Source organism: Diorhabda carinulata, chromosome 6, assembly GCF_026250575.1.
Source record: "Diorhabda carinulata isolate Delta chromosome 6, icDioCari1.1, whole genome shotgun sequence".
Taxonomy (NCBI): Eukaryota; Metazoa; Arthropoda; class Insecta; order Coleoptera; family Chrysomelidae; genus Diorhabda; species Diorhabda carinulata.
In genome coordinates this window covers 30,775,288-30,795,967 of record NC_079465.1, presented here as the reverse complement: position 1 = coordinate 30,795,967, position 20,680 = coordinate 30,775,288, and the positions used below count along the sequence as shown (strand labels likewise).

At 32.1% G+C, this 20,680-nt stretch overlaps 3 protein-coding genes across 7 annotated transcripts; 1 reads left to right on the top strand and 2 right to left on the bottom strand.

Annotated features, from left to right (window-relative positions):
* Nucleotides 1–156: 156 nt before the first annotated feature.
* On the bottom strand, nt 157–15,487 carry LOC130895558 (protein wings apart-like). 2 transcript variants are annotated; one of them, XM_057802920.1, is made up of 13 exons: nt 14,745–15,487; nt 14,431–14,641; nt 14,136–14,375; nt 9,834–10,824; nt 8,240–8,488; nt 7,922–8,170; nt 6,439–6,654; nt 6,145–6,367; nt 4,841–4,956; nt 4,682–4,781; nt 4,445–4,612; nt 2,102–2,292; nt 157–2,029 (listed from the first exon to the last, which is right to left on the bottom strand). In XM_057802920.1, the coding sequence occupies exons 1-13, from the start codon at nt 14,908–14,910 to the stop codon at nt 1,868–1,870; spliced, it is 3,282 nt and encodes a 1,093-aa protein (XP_057658903.1). In that variant the 5' UTR covers nt 14,911–15,487; the 3' UTR covers nt 157–1,867. The 2 variants fall into 2 exon arrangements, with proteins under 2 accessions (XP_057658903.1, XP_057658904.1); XM_057802921.1 differs by lacking the exons at nt 14,136–14,375; nt 14,431–14,641; nt 14,745–15,487 and adding an exon at nt 11,923–12,093.
* Nucleotides 15,488–16,040: 553 nt separating this feature from the next.
* Nucleotides 16,041–20,143, top strand: LOC130895565 (zinc finger protein OZF-like). 4 transcript variants are annotated; one of them, XM_057802930.1, is made up of 9 exons: nt 16,041–16,106; nt 17,805–18,005; nt 18,061–18,511; nt 18,568–18,755; nt 19,107–19,231; nt 19,287–19,501; nt 19,559–19,687; nt 19,748–19,932; nt 19,983–20,143. In XM_057802930.1, the coding sequence occupies exons 2-9, from the start codon at nt 17,898–17,900 to the stop codon at nt 20,109–20,111; spliced, it is 1,530 nt and encodes a 509-aa protein (XP_057658913.1). In that variant the 5' UTR covers nt 16,041–16,106; nt 17,805–17,897; the 3' UTR covers nt 20,112–20,143. The 4 variants fall into 4 exon arrangements, with proteins under 4 accessions (XP_057658913.1, XP_057658914.1, XP_057658915.1 ...); XM_057802931.1 differs by having other exon boundaries at nt 16,067–16,106; nt 17,921–18,005; XM_057802932.1 differs by having other exon boundaries at nt 16,083–16,375; nt 17,921–18,005.
* Nucleotides 16,584–17,406, bottom strand: LOC130895577 (translation machinery-associated protein 16 homolog). The gene is made up of 4 exons (XM_057802950.1): nt 17,330–17,406; nt 17,202–17,278; nt 16,863–17,152; nt 16,584–16,813 (listed from the first exon to the last, which is right to left on the bottom strand). Exons 1-4 carry the CDS (start codon nt 17,330–17,332, stop codon nt 16,587–16,589), a joined length of 597 nt encoding a protein of 198 aa, XP_057658933.1. The 5' UTR covers nt 17,333–17,406; the 3' UTR covers nt 16,584–16,586.
* Nucleotides 20,144–20,680: the final 537 nt, after the last annotated feature.

Genomic DNA, 20,680 nt, shown 5'->3' with positions numbered 1-20,680 from the left:
TTATAAATTAACTTTTTGAATTGACCCCGTATATATGTATAGGTAGGGTGAGGAAAAGCCAGGATTTGTGTGGAATATTGGCAGTAATTAAAAGAAAAAACGATTAAATAATGTGTTTTAACAGTTTTGTAATACGAGGGGTGAATGATAAGACGATTAAAAATGGTACTTATTTATATTTACATTTTTTAAACAATCCATCGGAACAGTTTCCACATTTTTCATGTAAAATAAATAAAAATTATTAAACATTAAAAGGTAATTTAAAAAAAATATATATTTACAAGAGCTCCATTCGGAAAAATACGTACATAAATAATAATAATAAAAATCAGTTGATAAAAAATATATTTATATAATTGAAAAAAGGTCACACCGTGAATATTTAATTTTTTTTATATAAAAAAAAAACAGTACCGAAAAATTGTAACAATAAATCGTAAAAAATTCTATCGATACATGTATACAGAACGTCTCAGTAAAAATAAGTTTAAATAAAATCGAAAAAAATATTAAAATAATTTTTTCTCAATAGAAATGATTTTTTTTTAATAAAAATTCACATTCAATGTTCTGTGGTATTTCGATGAGGTCGAAGCGGAAATTTTATTTTGGAAAATCATTTTTTTTGTAACATTAGAACTCACCTCGTATTAATAAAAATTAAAAAAAAAAAGTAAAATATATTTAATTTTTTTTAAACAAAACTTTGTTTTATTAAAAACGTGTAATTATTTAAAATTTTTAATGTACAAGGACTAGTTGTTTGAAAAAAATAGTAATTTACCATTTAAACACACCTCGTATAAATTATTTTTGAAAAAAATGGTGAAAAGTCGTTTTTCAACGATCAACACACTTTTTTTATTAAAAACGTGAAATTATATGAAATTTCCAATGTACAAGGACTAGTCGTTTGAAAAAAAAAATAATTTACTATTTGAATATACCCCGTATAAATGATTTTCGAAAAATAAAAGCCAATCATAGAAATAAATCTGTTTCATTTTAAAAATATTTAAAATTCATTATATACAGGGATCAGTCAATGAAAAAAATTAAAAAAGTGGTTAATTATCATTTGATTACACCCCGTATAAATTATTATCGAAAAATGATATAAATTTTAATATTTTTTTGAGAAAAACACTTTCGAGTGAGAGAAGCTGAAAAATACTTTAAAATTCATTGTATACAGGGATCAGTCAATTGAAAAATGGCAAAAAGTGGTTATTATCATTTGAATACACCCCGTATAAATTAATTAAGGATAATAAAGCAAATTTTGATATTTTTTTGTTAAAAAAAATGACTTCTCAGACTATTTATATTAAAGAAAATGCATTATATACAGGGTTCAGTGAATTGAAAAAAAGTTAAATTATCATTTGAATATACCCCGTATAACGATTTTCGAAAAATAAAAGCAAATTTTTATGAATTTGTGGATTTTTTTTAAAGAATCAAAAGTTTTTCGCTCAAATCGTGAAAATTTTCAAAAATTATATTATACAGAAGGATCAATTGAAATTGTGAAGAATACATTAAAAAAAAAAAAAAAAAAGATTTTCCAAAAATATCGAACGAAAATTATCGACGACCATTCAAAGAACGAAAAAAAATAAAAATATTTCGACTTCGATACACCGAACAGGACCGTCGTAGACCATTTCCAAAAATTGTAACCGGATGTCTCATCGAATCACATTTTATAAAAAAAATCAGATATTGCAGAAACTATATAAAGGACGTCCCATTTCTAGTGATTTGTAAAAACCATATAAGGGACGTCCCATTTCAAGTGATTAAATTCGTCGAAATTTGCAAAAACTATATAAAGGACGTCCCATTTCAAATCCGCTTCAAGTTACGAGGTCAGCCTGTAGCTCAAATCCATTCCCATGCATTCGTAGAAAGCCGGCGGTTTTTCGGGGGCGTCGATTTCGACCGGAGGCGGTTTATCACATTCCTCCAAAAATTTTATCACTTTTTCCGTAGCTTTGACGGCGCATACGCTGGAAGCTTCGGTCTAAGGATGAAAGGAAAAAAAAATTTTTCATAAGTTTCGACGGAAAAGTGAAAATTGAAAGTTTAAACTTACAGATGCCGTTAGATTCATAAAGTTGAAAAATTTCTTGAGCAATTCCACCATGTCGGCGAAATTGTTGCCCTTCAAAAATTGCCTAACGAACTGTTGCCATTCCGCGTTATCCATTATGAGGAATCCAACCAACATAACAATGTAAGAAGCCAAGAAGGTGAATTCCATGTGGGTACCGGCTTTTTGCAGCACTGCAATAATGAAAATTATCAGAAAAATGTTCCTCAATGGGGAGGAGACAAAATATGGGATTTGGGAATGTATGGAGAATATAGAATCAAGAAATGTGTCAGAATAAACAAATAATTCAGAAAAATTGATTTTGAAGGGATATTAAGTAGGAAAATGGCAAAAAAAATCCGGAAATGTGTGGAAAGACGGATTTTAATATATAATAATGGATCTGGAAACGATAAATGATCCATAAATAGGAGGAAATGTAGCGTGGTGAAGCATGGAAACGAGATTGAGTTTCTGGAAAGGTTTTCGTACGATATGGGAGGGAAATTAGGTCACAAAATGGAAAGAAAGCACTGAAAATTCTGAAAAGATGGATTTTAATATATAATAATGGATCTGGAACGTCTGGAAACGATAAATGATCCGTAAATAGAAGGAAATGTAGCATGGAAACGAGATGGAGTTGCTGGAAAGGTTTTCGTACGATTTTAAAGGGATATTAGGTCAGAAAATTGCAAAAAAATCCGGAAAATTCTAAAAAGATGGATTTTAATATATAATAATGGATCTGGAATGTCTGGAAACGATAAATGATCCATAAATAGGAGGAAATATAGCAAGGAAACAAGATAGAGTTTCTGGAAAGGTTTTCGTACGATTTGGGAGGGAAAATGAGTCACAAAATGGGAAGAAAGCGCGGAAAAGTCTGGAAAGACGGATTTTAATATATAATAATGGATCTGGAACATCTGGAAACGATAAATGATCCATAAATAGGAGGAAATGTAGCATGGAAACGAGATTGAGTTCCCTGGAAAGGTTTTCGTACGATTTGGGAGGGAAAATGAGTCACAAAATGGGAAGAAAGCGCGGAAAAGTCTGGAAAGACGGATTTTAATATATAATAAAGGATCTGGAACGTCTGGAAACGATAAATGATCCATAAATAGGAGGAAATGTAGCATGGAAACGAGATTGAGTTCCCTGGAAAGGTTTTCGTACGATATGGGAGGGAAATTAGATCACAAAATGGAAAGAAAGCGCGGAAAATTCTGGAAAGATGGATTTTAATATAAAATAAAAGATCTGGAACGTCTGGAAACGATAAATGATCCATAAATAGGAGGAAATGTAGCACGGAAACGAGATTGAGTTTCTGGAAAGGTTTTCGTACGATTTGGGAGGGAAAATGAGTCACAAAATGGGAAGAAAGCGCGGAAAAGTCTGGAAAGACGGATTTTAATATATAATAAAGGATCTGGAACGTCTGGAAACGATAAATGATCCATAAATAGGAGGAAATGTAGCATGGAAACGAGATTGAGTTCCCTGGAAAGGTTTTCGTACGATTTGGGAGGGAAAATGAGTCACAAAATGGGAAGAAAGCGCGGAAAAGTCTGGAAAGACGGATTTTAATATATAATAAAGGATCTGGAACGTCTGGAAACGATAAATGATCCATAAATAGGAGGAAATGTAGCATGGAAACGAGATTGAGTTCCCTGGAAAGGTTTTCGTACGATATGGGAGGGAAATTAGATCACAAAATGGAAAGAAAGCGCGGAAAATTCTGGAAAGATGGATTTTAATATAAAATAAAAGATCTGGAACGTCTGGAAACGATAAATGATCCATAAATAGGAGGAAATGTAGCATGGAAACGAGATTGAGTTCCCTGGAAAGGTTTTCGTACGATTTGGGAGGGAAATTAAGTCACAAAATGGAAAGAAAATGCAGAAGAATCTGGAACGATGAATTTTTTTGAGGAAATCCTGAAAAGGCAAAAATATCGGAAGAAAATTGCGGTAAAAAGAAAATTGTGGAAAGGGGCTGAATTGAATGAAAACTCTGCAAAATGGAAAAGGAATATTGAAGAAAAATTCCGATAAATGGAGATTATTTGAGGAAAATTCTGGTGGATGGAGAAAAAATTATTTTAAATGGAGATTTTGGGAGGTAAAGTCTGGTAAAGGAGGAATATGCTGGAAAATGGAGAATAGTGGAGAAAAACTTCTGGTAAATGGATACTATTGGAGAAAAATAATGGAAAAAAAGAAAATATTAATGTAAATTTTGATAAAAACGATATTTTAAACAAAAAATCTGGAAAAAAATGAAATAACATTAAGAAAAAATAATTTGTAAACAATGTCCGTTGCTCACATTTGGCGACAGTCTCTTCTATAAATTCCTCGTTGGATTTGGGCGTCGGCGTATCCTCGCCGTCCTTTTCCCCGTCCAAAATGGCGTTCGTTTTACTTTCGGCTATTTTGGCGCAACTTTCCCAATGATAAAACTGCGCTATCAAAGCTTCGACGGCACTTTCTTCGCCTGAAAAAGGAAAAAAAAAACAATTCAATCGCGAACTGGAGGGGAGGGGGGAAGGAGTCGAAAACTTACGAGAATAGATACTTTCGAGTTTCGACGGCGCTTTAGCAGCTACCAAAAGTTTCTTATTCGAATCCTGATCCTGTATGAGATTTATCAGCAACATCAATACCTGCAAGGGAATATTAGAATAAAAAAAAAAATATTTTTTTTTGCGATAACGAAACGTACCAAAACGCCGAGTTCGAATTTCTTCTGTTCCGGTATATAATTAGGCACCTGTAATAATAAATGCAGACTGGTCTCGATTATTCCAGCTCGAGTTCCGATCAGTTGACTTCCTGTTGCTGAAAATCGGAATCAATTCAAAAAACTAATAACGATTTTAACGTTTAAGCCAGTCCGGACCTGTTCGTTGTTTACATCGCGTATAGAAAACGTCAAATTAGGTATGTAAACAAACTACAGGACCGGACTAGAGAGATAATAAGTAAAACAATATCACGAACAGAAAAAATTCAAATGTAACAAAAATATAGGAGACTTTTTGGCAATGTTTTTTTAAAATTTGTGACTTCAAGTTATTGGAAATGGATATTTTGATACTTTCGACAGAGGAAAATCGGTAAAACTAATGCTTTTCCCAATATTATCGACAATTTTATTGGGTGTTTTTATGGAGAAGCGTCTGAGCTACTCCGGACCTGTTCGTTGTTTACATTGTTTCCTAAACGACGTTTGACAGTTCGATGTAAACAAACTGCAGGGTCGTACTAACACAAGACAGAAATATGAATTAATGAAAAATTATGAATAAAACAAATAAGAAACGAAAAAATAAAAAATATTTTTTTGACGTACAGGAAGAGAGGAAATCATAAAAAAAAATAATCCCAGAAATAATACCGACAATATCTAATTGGGCGCCAACTTAAAGTTGAACGACATTTTCAACTCACTTTGAGCGACAATATCAAGTTGAACGACATTTTCAACTCAATTTGAGCGACAATATCAAGTTGAGCGACATTTTCAACTCAATTTGAGCGACGATATCAAGTTGAGCGACATTTTCAACTCAATTTGAGCGACATTTTCAACTCAATTTGAGCGACAATATCAAGTTGAGCGACATTTTCAACTCACTTTGAGCGACAATATCAAGTTGAGCGACATTTTCAACTCAATTTGAGCGACAATATAAAGTAGAGCAACATTGTCAACTCACTTTGAGCGACAATATCAAGTTGAACGACATTTTCAACTCAATTTGAGCGACATTTTCAATTCACATTGAACGACATTTTCATCTCATTTTGAACGACAATATCAAGTTGAGCGACATTTTCAACTCACTTTGAGCGACAATATCAAGTTGAGCGACATTTTCAACTCACTTTTAACGACAATATCAAGTTGAGCGACATTTTCAACTCACTTTGAGCGACATTTTCAACTATATACGTAATTATTTTTCGACAATTTTATATATACAGTGTGATTATAGAAACTAAAAACGATAATTATATACTCACATGTATTATTGAAATGATGGGTGAGATTGATGAGTACTTTGAGCGTAACCAAAAGGGCTTCCCTAATGACCGTCCCGGTGGACGATTTATCCATAATATCGGTAACGGGATACAGAGGAATCTCCCCGTCGCACAATTTATACAAATTAACGAGCGTATCCAATATGGCACCGTCGTTGTATTTCAAAATATAATTTTGATTTTCTTCGTTATTATGCGTAACCTGAAACATTTATAAATTCATTTTTTTTTTCTTGGTTTTCGTTGTTACCGTTTTCGATTTTCGTTACTCACGTTTTCCAATACCCTCAAACATCTATCGACTTTTTTTAATTTGTCTAATAACGTGTCGGTCCAAGTTACCACGTAATCGGATACTTGTCGACAACATTCTCGAATCGTTTTTATGATATGTTCTAATCCGCCCAATTCTCTCAATTCCTCTTTGAACCATTCTCCGGCTCGCTTCGACGTCAGACTCAATAAAGTTTCCATCGCCAATTGGCCAACCTAAATAAATATGCAGTAGATGAATAAAGACGATAGAAATTGGGGGAAGATATCGAGTTGGGCGACATTTTAACTATTTTTGACCGACAATATCTAAATGGGCCACAATATCAAGTTGACCGACATTTTCAGCTCAGTTTGACCGACAATATCAAGCTGAGCGACATTTTCAATTCATTTAGAGCGACATTTGCATCTTACTTTGTGCGACATTTTAACTATTTTTGACCGACAATATCTAATTGGGCCACAACATCAAGTTGACCGACTTTTTCAACTTTGTTTGATCGACATTTTCAGCTCAGTTTGACCGACAATATCAAGCTGAGCGACATTTTCAACTCACTTTAAGCGACGATATCAGGTTGAGCGACATTTTCAACTCATTTAGAGTGACATTTTCGACTCACTTTGGGTGACAAAATCGAGGAGACATATTGAATCAGTGTATGGACAATTTGGAGTGAATAGACACTTTAACTGACTTTAAGAAACAATTTGACTCAGTTTAAGGAACATTTCAAGTTAGTTTGAACCACAATGTCAAATTGAGCGACAATTCAAAGCACTTTGGGCGACAATTTCAAGTTGTTGAAAATTTTGACGCACTTTAAAATCACTTTGAGCGATAAAATTAAGTTGGAAGTTATTCTCGACTCGATTTGAGGGACATTTCAACTCACTTTGAGCGACATTTTAATTGTCTTTGAGGGACAATATCAAAAGGGGCGATATTTTGTTTTACTATGGGCAAAAATTTGAAATTGAGCGGCTTTTAAACTCGCTTTGTGCGATAATATCAAAATGGGTAAGATTGTGACTCACTCTGGGCGAAAATTTGCAAATAGGAGGGACTTTTGACTCACTTTTGGCAACTGTTTTAATTTGGACGAGGTTTTAACTCACTTTGAGGGACATTTTATTCCCTTTGAGCGACAATATCAAAATGAGCGATAATTTGAATCATTTTGGGCGACGATATCAAGTTGAGCGACATTTCAACTCGCTTTGAGCGACAATATCAATATGCGTGACATTTTGACCGACTTTTGATAAAAATTTAACTTTGAGCGACGTTTTGACTTCCTTTGGGCGATAATTTGACATTGGACAACATTTTAACTTATAAAGAACCAGAATTAAACTTTTGGGCGTCACTTTTAGTACCGGGAACGATCAAAATTATTAAAATATAGACAAAAAAAAAAAAAAAAACTCAATTCGATCGACACTCTATATGACGATAAAAATGTTTTGGAAAACTTACCGTAATCGATTCCAAATTTAAATGCATCGCGTGTCCCTGACTTTGTATTTCGGCGCACAATTCCCTAACTTTCTGTTTGTTCTTTTCCAATTGCGCCGAACTCAAACCGCATTCGTCCAAAGCCTGCTGATAACTGACGTCCGACTCCAACAGATTCAACATCAATTCCAAACAGTCCCTATCGAGATCCATATTCAGTCTATCTTGACTTAGGACGAACATCACCGTGGCCGTACACAAACCCAAACTCTGCAACGACCGAAAAAAAAATTGACGCGGCATTCGCGACATAGGTCGAATGTGTATCGGCGAACTTACTTGATTTTTCGGGGCGTCGTGCAAGGCTTTGAAAAATTTGGCGACCGTGCCGTGCGCCCTGACGTGCATCCTGAACGCCGGCGCCATACATTTCGAAGCCAAAGTTATAGCCGATAAACACCTGGTGCTTATGGGATTGTTGTCTTGCAAAGCGTCCAAAATGTATTCGACGTCGTCGTTGAATTCCTGAAATTCTCCGATCTCCTGTATCTGATGCGCCTTCTTCACGTTTCTCACCACCGTGTAATACTGATTCAATAAATTAGATAAATTAAAAGTCGGGCAATATTTCTAATTCACTTTGGACGAAATTTCAAATCACTTTGAGAGAAAATATCAAGTTGAGCGACATTTTCAACTCAGTTTGGGCGACAATATCAAGTTGTACGACATTTCCAACTCGCTTTGTGCGACATTTTCAACTCATTTTGAGCGACATTTTCAACTCAGTTTGAGCGACATTTTCAACTCAGTTTGAGCGACATTTTCAACTCAGTTTGAGCGACATTTTCAATTCAATTTGAGCGACAATATCAATTTGAGCGACATTTTCAACTCAGTTTGAATGACATTTTCAACTCAATTTGAGCGACTATATCAAGTTGTACGGCATTTCCAACTCGCTTTGTGCGACATTTTCAACTCAATTTGGGCAGCATTAGGTGGTTGAGCGACATTTTCAACGCACTTTGAGCGACAATATCAAGTAGGGAGACATATTCAACGCACTTTGGGTAACATTATCAGGTTGAGCGTCATTTCCAACTGACTCTGGAACACAATATCAAGTTGGAAGATATTTTCAACTCACTTTGAGCGACAATATCAAGTAGGAAGACATTTTCAACGCACTTTGGGTAACATTATCAGGTTGAGCGTCATTTTCAACTGACTCTGGAACACAATATCAAGTTGGGAGACATTTTCAACGCACTTTGAGCGACAATATCAAGTTGGGAGACATTTTCAACTCAATTTGGGCCACATTAGGTGTTTGAACGACATTTTCAACTCACTTTCGGCAACATTATCAGGTTGAGCGACATTTTCAACGCACTTTAAACGACAATATCAAGTTGGGAGACATTTTGAGCGACGATATCAAATTCAGAGATATATCAACTTGCTTTCAGCGACACTTTGAGGGACAATAACAAGCTAGGCGACATTTTCAACTCATTTTGATAGACAATATCAAATCCAGCGATATCTCAATTCATTTTGAGCGACATTTTAATTTGGGAGACTTGCTGACTCAATTTCTAACTCGATATTTTGATGTTGGGAGACGGAATAGGAAGTATCTAGAATAATCGAGACACATATAGATTCGATATATGACGTTTCGGTATATTCTGGACGTTTCTGTAAAAATGGGAAGTTCCTAGAACGTTCGAGATGGATCTAGAATAGATACACCAACTAACGGTCTATTCCAGTCGTTTCCGTATGGAATCCGAAACGGGACACATCTAGAACATTCGAAATAGATGTAGAACGACAGATTTTTGGTAAAAATAACGCAATAACGCGAATATCAAATAAATGCGAATGAAATTGCTGTAATAAACGTTAAATCATATAATCGACTAACCTTATTACTTTTCAAACAACCGTCTCCGTCGATTTCTTTCTCGTCTACAATCACAGTTTCCGAATTTTCGTCTTTGAAACCGAACGTATCAGTTTCGACGTCGTCTACTTTCCCTTCGACAGTCGAGGCGCCTTCCTCTTTATCTTTTGTCGGTTCTTTATTGTCGTCGGTCCATTTGTGCTTGTACAAAGCTCGACGTTTTTTCGTCACCCCATCGCCCACTAACGTACGGCTCTTGAAGATGCTGCCCTTCTTCTTGGAAATCACCAATTTAACCGGAGGCGTCGGATCCGGAGGTTTCTCCAATATTTTATCGAGTATCTCCGATTTGTGTTCCTCCAATTGATTCGCCTGCTTATAATCCGGATCCGGCAGGATCTGTTTAACCTCCAATTCCGGAGCGGTGCTATTAGAATCCGTATCCGTCGACCAATCTTCTTCTATAGCGCATTTAGTTTGACGTTCCGGTTCCGGATCTCGTTCCGCTTCCGGCGGCGCGACTTCCTGCGGCATTTCAATTTTTTCTTCGCCGTTTACTACGTCTTCTTCTTCTTCCACATCCGGACGTTCGTCATCTTCTTCTTCCTCTTCGATCGGTCGAGGTATGTTCTCTTCTAGCGCAGCGTTTACTACGGGCGTATCTATTTCCATGTCTTCTTCTATTTTTCCATCGATAATTTCCGGTTTATTATTGTCGGATTCGTCTTCTCTGGTCGCCTCCGTGGTGCTGGCGCTACCTTCGGGCGAATTCGCTTTTTTGTCCAATTGCACCAGCTCGTCATTCGAATACGTGTTAGTTTCTTTGGGCGAATTCGGTCTCAATAGATTATCATACATCGCCTTACGTTCCAATTCGTATTTTTCCGCCGGAATGTATTGAGGCGAAAGGTCGCTATCGTTTTTAGGGCTGGTGAATAACGAAAATTCCCCAGGTGTATCGGCGGTCGCCGGAGAACTGCTGGGATCTTGCTGCATACTACGACGAGCAGATCTCAAAAGAAACACACAATTAAAAACACATAAATCGATTGTAACAAAGTAACTACGAAGGAAAGAAGTAAAAAAATAGAGAAATGATAGTTAAGTGGAGTACGGAATACGAAGCCAGGATCCTCAATTTGTAAACACACTATATATGTTCATACCAGAGTTATGGATTAATAGTAAACACCGTCTAGAGTTAATAGAAGCAGCTCCAAGTACCGATCTAAGTCAAGTTAACAACCACATCAAGAGCTATACTAAAAACCAAACCGGAAGAAGATCTAAAGACCGTTTTCCCTCCCCATGGTACAATAATCAACTATAACGTGGGGGTACATCGTCTAGAATTAATAGAAGCAGCTCCAAGTATCGAACTGCAGCTTAATATACGTGTAAATATAAAGCAAAATTAATAATTAAATCAAATAAACCACTAAATTATTTTTTTTATGTATAAATGATCGAAAAGTATTAATATATTCCATAACTTTAAACTAATATATTATTAAAAAAAATTTTATCGATTTCTGAAATAAAGTTAATAGTGGCAACATGACGTAATTTAATAATGTGTCAATGTCATGAATACGATGATAATTACGAAAAAAAAAAATGATTTATTTTTAGAATATATCATATTATATATATATTAATTCAACTTATATTTTATGTAAATTTTGTTATATCATTAAATACGGTCCTGAACAATAATAATCTTTCATGTTTGTTATCAAGCGTTCTGTCAAATGTTTTCCAATATGGCGTCACGGACAAACAATGTCATTAACCCCTACGAAACCAATTTGTTTGTAATTGAGTGCGAAAATCGTTCAAATTTGACGTTTTTTTTATATTACCCACTGTATAAAACGTTATTCCCAACATAATAGATTTATGACACTCTGAATTAAATACAAAATCACCTAAACTATAAAGACAAAGAATTTACAGTAAATATTTTAAACCATGTTTTTTTAATGCCTATTATTGAGAAATTTTTGATAAAACTGCTGCTTTATATGTCGGAAAACGAATTATTTCAAAATACGAAACACAAATATTCAAAAATAAACAAAAGAAAGGTAAAAAGTCATCCCAAACGTACCATTACATAAATCACGATTTTCCAACATCGATGATTGTATATTCTCACTACACATCACGATAAAAATATTTTATAACGAAACAAAATCAAATCAACACGAAATTACATCAAATAAACACAAAAACGACACACAACTTAAAAACAAGTCTTAAAACTATACATCAACAATCGCCATATTAGAAACTATTTATTCTAGAATAAGTTACGGCGTTGCCAATATCGAGAAAATTTAATTAATCCGTAGACGATGATTATTGGTTGAAATATTTTGATATCAAATTTTTTTGCAACGTTGCAATGTTCTAACCCCACAAAAACATCGTTTACTGAAACTAGGATAATTTACGACCTGAACTAACCTATAAATTAATGGCTTCTTTAAACGAGTGTTAATCGAAAATATAAAATATAATTGAAGCTGTTTTTTCTATCACGAAAATTTTATCAGCATTAGAAGAACCGAAGTAGGACAAGTCTAGTTGAGTAATAGTGACAGTTGGGGGGAAAAAGTAACAAGTGGGGGGATAGGAACTAGTGGGAGCCAGAACTGTGTGAACTTAATCAGGTGAGAGAGGAAGTGATAATGTAATTTACGATTCTTTATGATAAAATGGAATTATAATAAACAATTATTAATCATGTATGAACTAACCAAATATATAAATTATTTATGTATACAGGGTAATCCAAAATTTTTTTTAAAGAAAAAAAATCTTTCTTGGAAACGAAATATTGAAGCTGATGAATCAAAAACCTCTCATTGAGAAAAATTGTTAAATTTTTTTTTATTTTAAAACGTTTTTAGGTAGAAAAATGAACAGATTCCATATTTTGAGACCAAAGTCCAACATAATTCATTTTTGGTAAAAAATTACCAGTTTTCACATTTTGTTAGACCAAAATCCCATGTATTTAACCTTTTTGGTAGAAAAATCAACAAATTCATTTTTTTCATAGAAAAATAAACAGTGTTAAACCCTATTAATCGAAATTTCAACAGAATTCACCTTTTGTAAGACCAAATTCAATATATTCAACCATTTTGGCAGAATGATCGATATATTTCAATTTTTTCATAGAAAAATAGCCATTTTTCACCTTTTCAATTGGAAATTCAATAGATTCCACGGTTTTTAATACCGAAATCCAACGTATTTCACCTTTTTAGTAGAAAAAAGACCAATTTTCACCTTTTGAGAGAACAAATCCAATATATTTCACCTTTTTGGCAGAAATATCAACGAATTTCACTTTTTTCACACCTTTTTATCGAAAATTCAATAGATTTCACTTTTTCCGAAACCGAAATGACCAGTTTTCACCTTTTTCAAGACCAAATTCAATATATTCCACCTTTAAGACAGAAAAATCAACATATTTCATAGACAAATAATCAGTTTTTACTTTTGTGACACCAAATCCAATATATTTCAGATTTATTGTAAAAAAATTAACATATTTCACCTTTTTGATGAGGAAACCAACAAATTTCGACTATTAGGTGGGAAAAATCGACATACTTCACCTTTCAACCATTTTAATGCAAAGAATCAACATTTTTCATCTTTGTGATATAAGAAATTCAACAAAATTGTCCTATTGAATAAGAAAACTAACATATTTCATCTTTTTAACTGAAAATTCAACAGATTTCACCTTTTGTGAAACCAAAATCCAACATATTCACCTTTTTTGTGAATATATTGACATATTTCACATTTTTAACAAAAAACTAATTGATTTCACCTGTTTTATACAAAAAGATGATCTTACTCCACCTTTTTGACAAAGACATGAACATATTTCATGAAGACCTACATAATTCACCTTTTTAATAAAAAAATAAAACAAGATTATCCCTTTTCGCTAAAAAATCAACAAATTCCACCCATTTCACAAAAACCATCAACATATTTCACCTTTTGTAATATAAATCCAATCCCACGAATCAATTTTAGAGGTAAATTGATTTCTGTGACACGCCCTGTATATAAAAATAGGAAATCAACATATACTTAACACTTTTTATGCATGTAAGGCCCATTTAAATGAAATTATTCACCTTTTAGCAAGTTAAAACAATAATAAGGTCAAAGTTTTTAAATGGTACCGAAAAAATGTGAAAATTTATATAGTGGTAGCAGGAAACATTTTGGATACAGGTAGAATTAAAAAATTTAATCGAAACACCATTCTTTTTATATAAAAATTACCTGGTAATCCTACAATTGGTTGGTCTAGAAGTCTCCCTGAGAGCCCTAGGACTCGCCGCATTGGAAGTACTAGGAGTACTAGAAGGAGTTGGGGTACTTTCTGATTCGTCTGAATCATTCAACAACTGGCTCTTCCCTCTACATATCCGTAATACTATCGGCGGTTTAGTAGCTTCTGTATTTTTACTTTTATTTACATTTGAACTCAAAACAGTCTTTTCAGTCGTACCTGTACTATTACTGAAACCGTAAAAACATGTAATCATTTACAAAAATCGCGATTTTTGTTACTAACCTGCTTTTAGAAGAGAAAAATTTTCTAGGAGACGAGGCTCTTGTATTTCTGTCACTCGGCTCGTAAATACGCGCTTTTTTGGGGGCAGAATGATTTGAAGCGGATTTTGAATAAGAGGGACTCAAATCGGGGGGTTCCGTATTCCTACTTTTAAAAAACTTTTTTGGTTTCGGTGCTGTATCCGCAGCGGATTTAGCATCGTTTTGTATACCTAAATAATTACAATTTAACATAAAATTGTCAACAAAATCGTAAAATACTGAACTAAATATAATAAATTTAAAAGTATTGTACGTAATTTAGTAAATACTAACCGTTAACAGTGCGTATAGAAGTAAATGAGGTTATACCCCATTTTCCAACGGTAGCCGCTGATCGAGCTGCCGAAGGTCTATTGCTATTTTCTTTAAATAAGTTATCAAAGTGAAAACTGGCATGGGATCCACCACCACGACGATATTTACCATATCCTCTAGACATTTTTATTTCACGTAAAAATCGTCACATAACTATGTCCACAACACTCATCACGATCCATTATAAACTATTTAATTTTAAAAATTTTAAATTGTTCAATAAAAACATTGTTTTAACACTAAAACGGAACATAAGTGAGGATTTTAAAAATTGATTGTAAAATCGCCATTTTTTGGTCCAACATTCAACTAGAAATTTATGATCATAAGTGTTCACTTCGTTTAATGGCGATAACTTGGTAACATGCTCTATATAGGAATGTATAATTATGTATAACTGATATAATGTTTTGAAAGTTAATAAAAATTATTTTTCACTTGTCAAATAGTATATTTTCACATTCATAAACACGCCAGTAAATAACAACTACGATTATACTACGATTTTACATTGTTGCCAATGCCGTAACTAATCGAAATAATTTTTCAGTTATACAATATTTTAGATCAATTTTATGAGAAGAAAATTGTATGATTCCTCGAAAAATCGCTTTTGTTCTTATCTATTACAATTATATAGAATCAATTACTCTTTACGTTAAATATAAGTCATATATTGTTTATATTTAAATATGTCAACTAAGCATAGTTTAAATGCTACGGTTTGACCTTGGTGTGAATTAGGTCGTTCTCCGAGAAACTTGTCAAATGTCAATAGAAACAGGCAATTTTTCGGAACTTAATCAATATTTTTTTTACATTCGCATCGAAAACTGGTAAAAGTAATTAGAGTATACCAATAATAATTCTCTTTAAAATCGTCATTCACAGGTTATTACGACTTTTGATACTTTTTAGTTTTTCAACGTAATGTGACTCGCGAATAATTGTTCAATAAGTATTTTCGAATAAATAGACTTTATTAAACATAAAAAACATGAAATATAGTGGAAAAATTTATGCAGGCAACTAAAATTATAAAAATATTTTAAATTAGAAATTTCCACCGTAAATTGATCGCGATATTATCATCTTTCATCAGGTGATAATTGATGTGTCTAATCCAGGATCATTGCTTGAAATTTTCACATTTAGAGGTTACTTTTTAATGTCACTGCGTATGTAATTATTTTATTTACATTAAAATTTGTAGTTTTTCATATACTGTTTACAGTTTCTTTTGTATCTACAAGATTCAAAATTTTATTAGAGCTTATCGTATTTTTTTAACCATTCAGTTTTTTTTATAATTAAATAGCAGTAAGTTTGTTAATTTCATAGTAGTTATATATGTGATGAAGTTTTAGAAATTTGGGTATTATGCAGTTTATTTAAATAACAAAATAATTCAATTTAATTAAATCTCATCATCCACATTCTTTACCATAAAAATTTTCAAAAATTGAAAAATGGAGCAGTTTTTGATAGTTTTATTGCAATTATGTTAAATCAATTGAGCACTTGGTAAACGAGATTGAATATTTACAAAAAATTGTTTTGAATAAGGTTTTTTTCATAAAAAATGAAAGGTAAATCCTATTTTTGAAAGTTTACTTTTATTTTGCCTATAATTAGATCATATAAGACCATAGTAGATTATGCATTCAGTTAAATGCTCTCTATAAATCAATAAAATCATTTTTTGTTGTCTTTTAAATAAGAATCGACGATATTAGAGATAAAGTGATAAGTTTCTTTTGGTGATTGGAAAAAAGGATATTAAAAATAAAAAAAATATTTTTAACAAAATAAATTTATTGAATATGAAAATTTAGTTAAATCATGATATAGTATTAGTAGAATCACCGCTTTTGATTGCATTTCGTTGTATTTTTCCATTTTCTTTTGTTCTTCTTCCAAACTCTTTTTACTGAACATCTTAAATTTGAAATTTTGTAAAAATCTCAATTCTCCATTCCATTTTTTCAAATTTTCCAACTGTATAGGATCCAATACGTTAGGTAATTCTGAAAATAAATATTAAGAGGTACAAAAATCGAAGCATAAATATCTCACCGATTCCGCAAGTGTTGAAGTCTTCAAACTCCCTTTTGATGGTCATTTTGATGATGTCTTCTCTATTAGCATGCTGCCGATTTTTTCTGTTACCTATCGAATGTTTGATTCTAATTTGTTCCAATTCTTCGTCGAATCTTGCTAAATACTTAAGAATTAAACTCAATAGTGTATTAGGACTACACATCACACAATCAGGATCTAAATTATCTCGAAACCATGCACATTTTTCACCTTGCAGATTAAGTTTCAAATTTGTGGAAAATTTACTTTTATCTCGGTTTTTCTGCCTGAAATATAAATTTTATTTAAAACGCAAAGAACGTGTTTTATAGTTACTTGTGTATTTGTTTGGCTAAAGTCTTCGTTTTTCTACTATTTGGATGTTTTAGTTGTTGGATTTGCTTCACTTTTGGCTACAATAAAAAATGAAAATATATTTATTTTAATAAATTAATATCTTTTACCATTTTAATACTAAAAGTTTACAAAATAGGTTAACTTCTTATTCTATTTCAGTACGTGTTAATATTAAGATTCATTTATAGAATAATTGACAGATGGCAGTTTGACGTTTTTTTTTTAAAGACAATTTGTGTAATCTATTCTTATAGATATATGGACAAACAACAATAAAATTATCGAAAACGAAAAAACTCGTATAAAGATGCAGTTTTTAATAGTAATTTTTTCATTTTATGTTAAACAACCAATGTTCTAAAGATCATAGACCTATTACCTAATCTTCTTTTTTATCTAAGACAGTTGGCGTTTGTATAAAATATAATTTATGTGATCTACTATTCTTTTATATTTAAAACAAAATTGTGAAGGCTCATAATAATGATAAATATGAATTCGTTATTTATTTGGAAAAATTAATCGGTTTGAAAACATTATCATTGAGTGCTTTCATTGTTGGATTTGCTATACTTTGGTTAGGTTAGGTAGGTAGCCAATGGAAAAAGAAGAAACTTTGACATAAATGACGGATGTCAATTTGACTAATTAATTATTTGGATTTTGTTTACAAGAATGAAATTCGATAAAATTTGTAGGACTTGCTTACTAGAAAAAGCTCAATTAAGACCTTTATTTGAAGGTTGTATCTCTAATATGCTTATGTCTTGCGCTCCGATTCAAGTAATATTAAAAAAATAAAATGATTGATTCATAATTTTAAAAGAACGTTTTATAGGTTATACAAGGAGATGGTCTACCAAACCAGATTTGTACTCAATGTTTACAAACTGTAAATAAATCTTATACGTTTAAACAATTATGTGAAAAATCCGATATGACTTTACGTAGCTACTTAAATGTAAATTATTCATTACAACCGGAAAATATAATAAATGAGGTTAAAAGTGATTTGTTTAGCTCGAGTGAAGTGCTACAACAGAGTTCTATATTTCAAGATATTTTCAACGACGCCACTACGCATTCTTTAGTAGAAACATTCACAAATCAAAATGTTAACAGCGATTTAGCTGAAACTATGCAAAGTCTACAAACTATAGCCGAGCAATGCTTACCTGATTCATGGGAAAGTGACGGAAATTTAGTACCGTGTAATTCAAACGAAGCTACTGATCATTTTACTTTAGGCCCGATGTATAAGTGTCAGTTTTGTGAGAATATATACAAAGGTTAGTAAAAAATGATTGTAAATGAGTTTGATAATTATAGGAGTTTGTTTGAGTAGACGAATGGTCGTTATCTGAGCATCTTAAGCATCATACAACACAAAATGAATATTTCTGCAACATGTGTAGTAAAATTTGTAATAATTCCGAACAGTTGAATAAACACATCATAGAACATACGTTTGTTCAAAATCAAAAAGTTCTTTTAGATCATTCGAAGGAAGTTTACAAAAATGTCAAGTGTGATGTAAGTAAATTCTAAACTTATAATTTTTCGCTATTTTTTCTCAATATCTTGTAAATACGAGTATTTTATTTAAATTTTGAACCAATTCTGATGTTTCTAATAAAAAGTAAGGTTAGATAAACAGTTGCATTAGGTTGGGTTTATTCTTTTTTTTTTCTTTTAACTTGTCCTTTACCTATATAATTATGAAGTTACTTGAATTTTATATAAAAAATATTAGTTTCATATATTTTCATATATAAAAAAGATTATAATAAAAGTTGTGTTTAAACTATCCAAAACTATTTTTTTTTGTGGAACCATCCAATATATGGGGAAATTGCGTGTATGGTATTTGACATTGTTTTTTAGATTTGCGATCGGGATTTTACAGATTCCAAATTTCTGAAAAAACATTTGAAAGAAATTCATTTTATCGAATCGGTCCCAATTACAGATATAGAGAAAAAATTCGAATGCAGGATATGCGGAAAAAGGTATTTTTTGTTTTTTTTTTTTGGTATTTTCACGATATTTATAAACAAATTCTAGGTATAAATATAATAAACAATTATTAGGACATATGCGACTTCATACGGGCGAAAGACCTTTAACTTGTGACGTTTGCGGAAAAAATTTCGCACTTTCTTCTTCTTTACACAAACACAAAATGCTCCATAACGCTGAAAAAAAATTCTTGTGTAGCATATGTAATAAGAAATTCAGTCAGTCTTCTCATCTTAACGAGCATATTAGAAAACACGCCGGTTAGTCATTATTTTTTTCGAAATTACAATTTTGTTTTTCAAAATTCGTTATTTTAGGACAAAAACCGCACGTTTGTAACGTTTGCGGTAAAAGTTTTACCCAAAATTCGAAATTAGTTGTTCACACAAGAACTCACACCGGTATTAAACCATACAATTGTAATTTTTGCGAAATGTCCTTTGCTAGTAAGTAGATTCCTGAAAATATTTTTTTTTCAAAACTAACAATTTTTTTATCCATCCGAGGTAATTCCCAATTGAAAAAACATCGATTAATACACACAGGGGAAAAACCGTATCCATGTTGGCAGTGTGGGAAATCCTTTCGCCGAAAAGAAACTAGAGATACGCACGTTCGGTACCACACTGGCGAACGTCCCTATACTTGTCAAGTTTGCTCCAAAAAATATATAGCCGCTAGTCATTTGAGGGTATGACGTACTGCAACAACGATATTTTTCATCTAAATTCTCATTTTTAGGAACATATGAAAACTCACAGTAACAGAAAATACGAATGCGTTATTTGTTTGCAAAAATTTTCAGATTCGAAAACGTTAAAAAGTCACGTGAAGATTCATGCACAAAACGTAACTATCGTCTCATGTTGAACAATGTCATTCTTAATAAATTACTTTTCCTTTATCTATGTGTCTTTATTTCACCTAAAAATTTTGTGATTTCTGATCTAACAATACTCGAAATGTAGTTCTGTGGTTTAAATTATTTTTAAATGAATATATATGTTGTAAAGACCACAGATATAAACGAGAAACTTTTTTATGTAAGACAATTGACATTTGATTATAAAAATTTTTAGATTCAAAAACGTTAAAAAACCATGTATTTCTGTCAACTTATAGTAAACAATGACGTTATTGATAAAATATCTTCAATAATTCTATTTATTTATACATAACTTTCTCAATAATATACAGTTCACAAAACAATATGTACTACGTTCGTTCTAAGGACCACAGAATTAATACAATTATATGCCATAGAATTTATACAGGAATCTATTTTTTATCTAATACAGGTGATGTTTATGGAAAAAACGTCGAGTGGTAAAATATTGTTGGTTAAATTAAATTAAATAATATCAGTAGCTCTATTTCATAAATGTATTTGTTTATATTTTATAATCACGAATATAGAGTATAGTTTTATGTTCACACTT

Bases quoted from the DNA above. Each gene is read 5' to 3' on its own strand.
- LOC130895558 (XM_057802920.1), bottom strand. From the start codon at position 14,910: ATGTCTAGAGGATATGGTAAATATCGTCGTGGTGGTGGATCCCATGCC. The intron at 8,171-8,239 runs GTAAGTTCGCCG...CGGTCGTTGCAG, and splicing joins ACGACGCCCCGAAAAATCAA to AGTTTGGGTTTGTGTACGGC. The intron at 2,030-2,101 runs GTAAGTTTAAAC...TTTCATCCTTAG, and splicing joins TTATGAATCTAACGGCATCT to ACCGAAGCTTCCAGCGTATG.
- LOC130895577 (XM_057802950.1), bottom strand. The intron at 17,153-17,201 runs GTAACTATAAAA...TTTATATTTCAG, and splicing joins TTAGCCAAACAAATACACAA to GCAGAAAAACCGAGATAAAA. The intron at 16,814-16,862 runs GTGAGATATTTA...ATTTATTTTCAG, and splicing joins CTTCAACACTTGCGGAATCG to AATTACCTAACGTATTGGAT.
- LOC130895565 (XM_057802930.1), top strand. From the start codon at position 17,898: ATGAAATTCGATAAAATTTGTAGGACTTGCTTACTAGAAAAAGCTCAA. The intron at 19,502-19,558 runs GTTAGTCATTAT...TCGTTATTTTAG, and splicing joins GCATATTAGAAAACACGCCG to GACAAAAACCGCACGTTTGT. The intron at 19,688-19,747 runs GTAAGTAGATTC...TATCCATCCGAG, and splicing joins TTGCGAAATGTCCTTTGCTA to GTAATTCCCAATTGAAAAAA.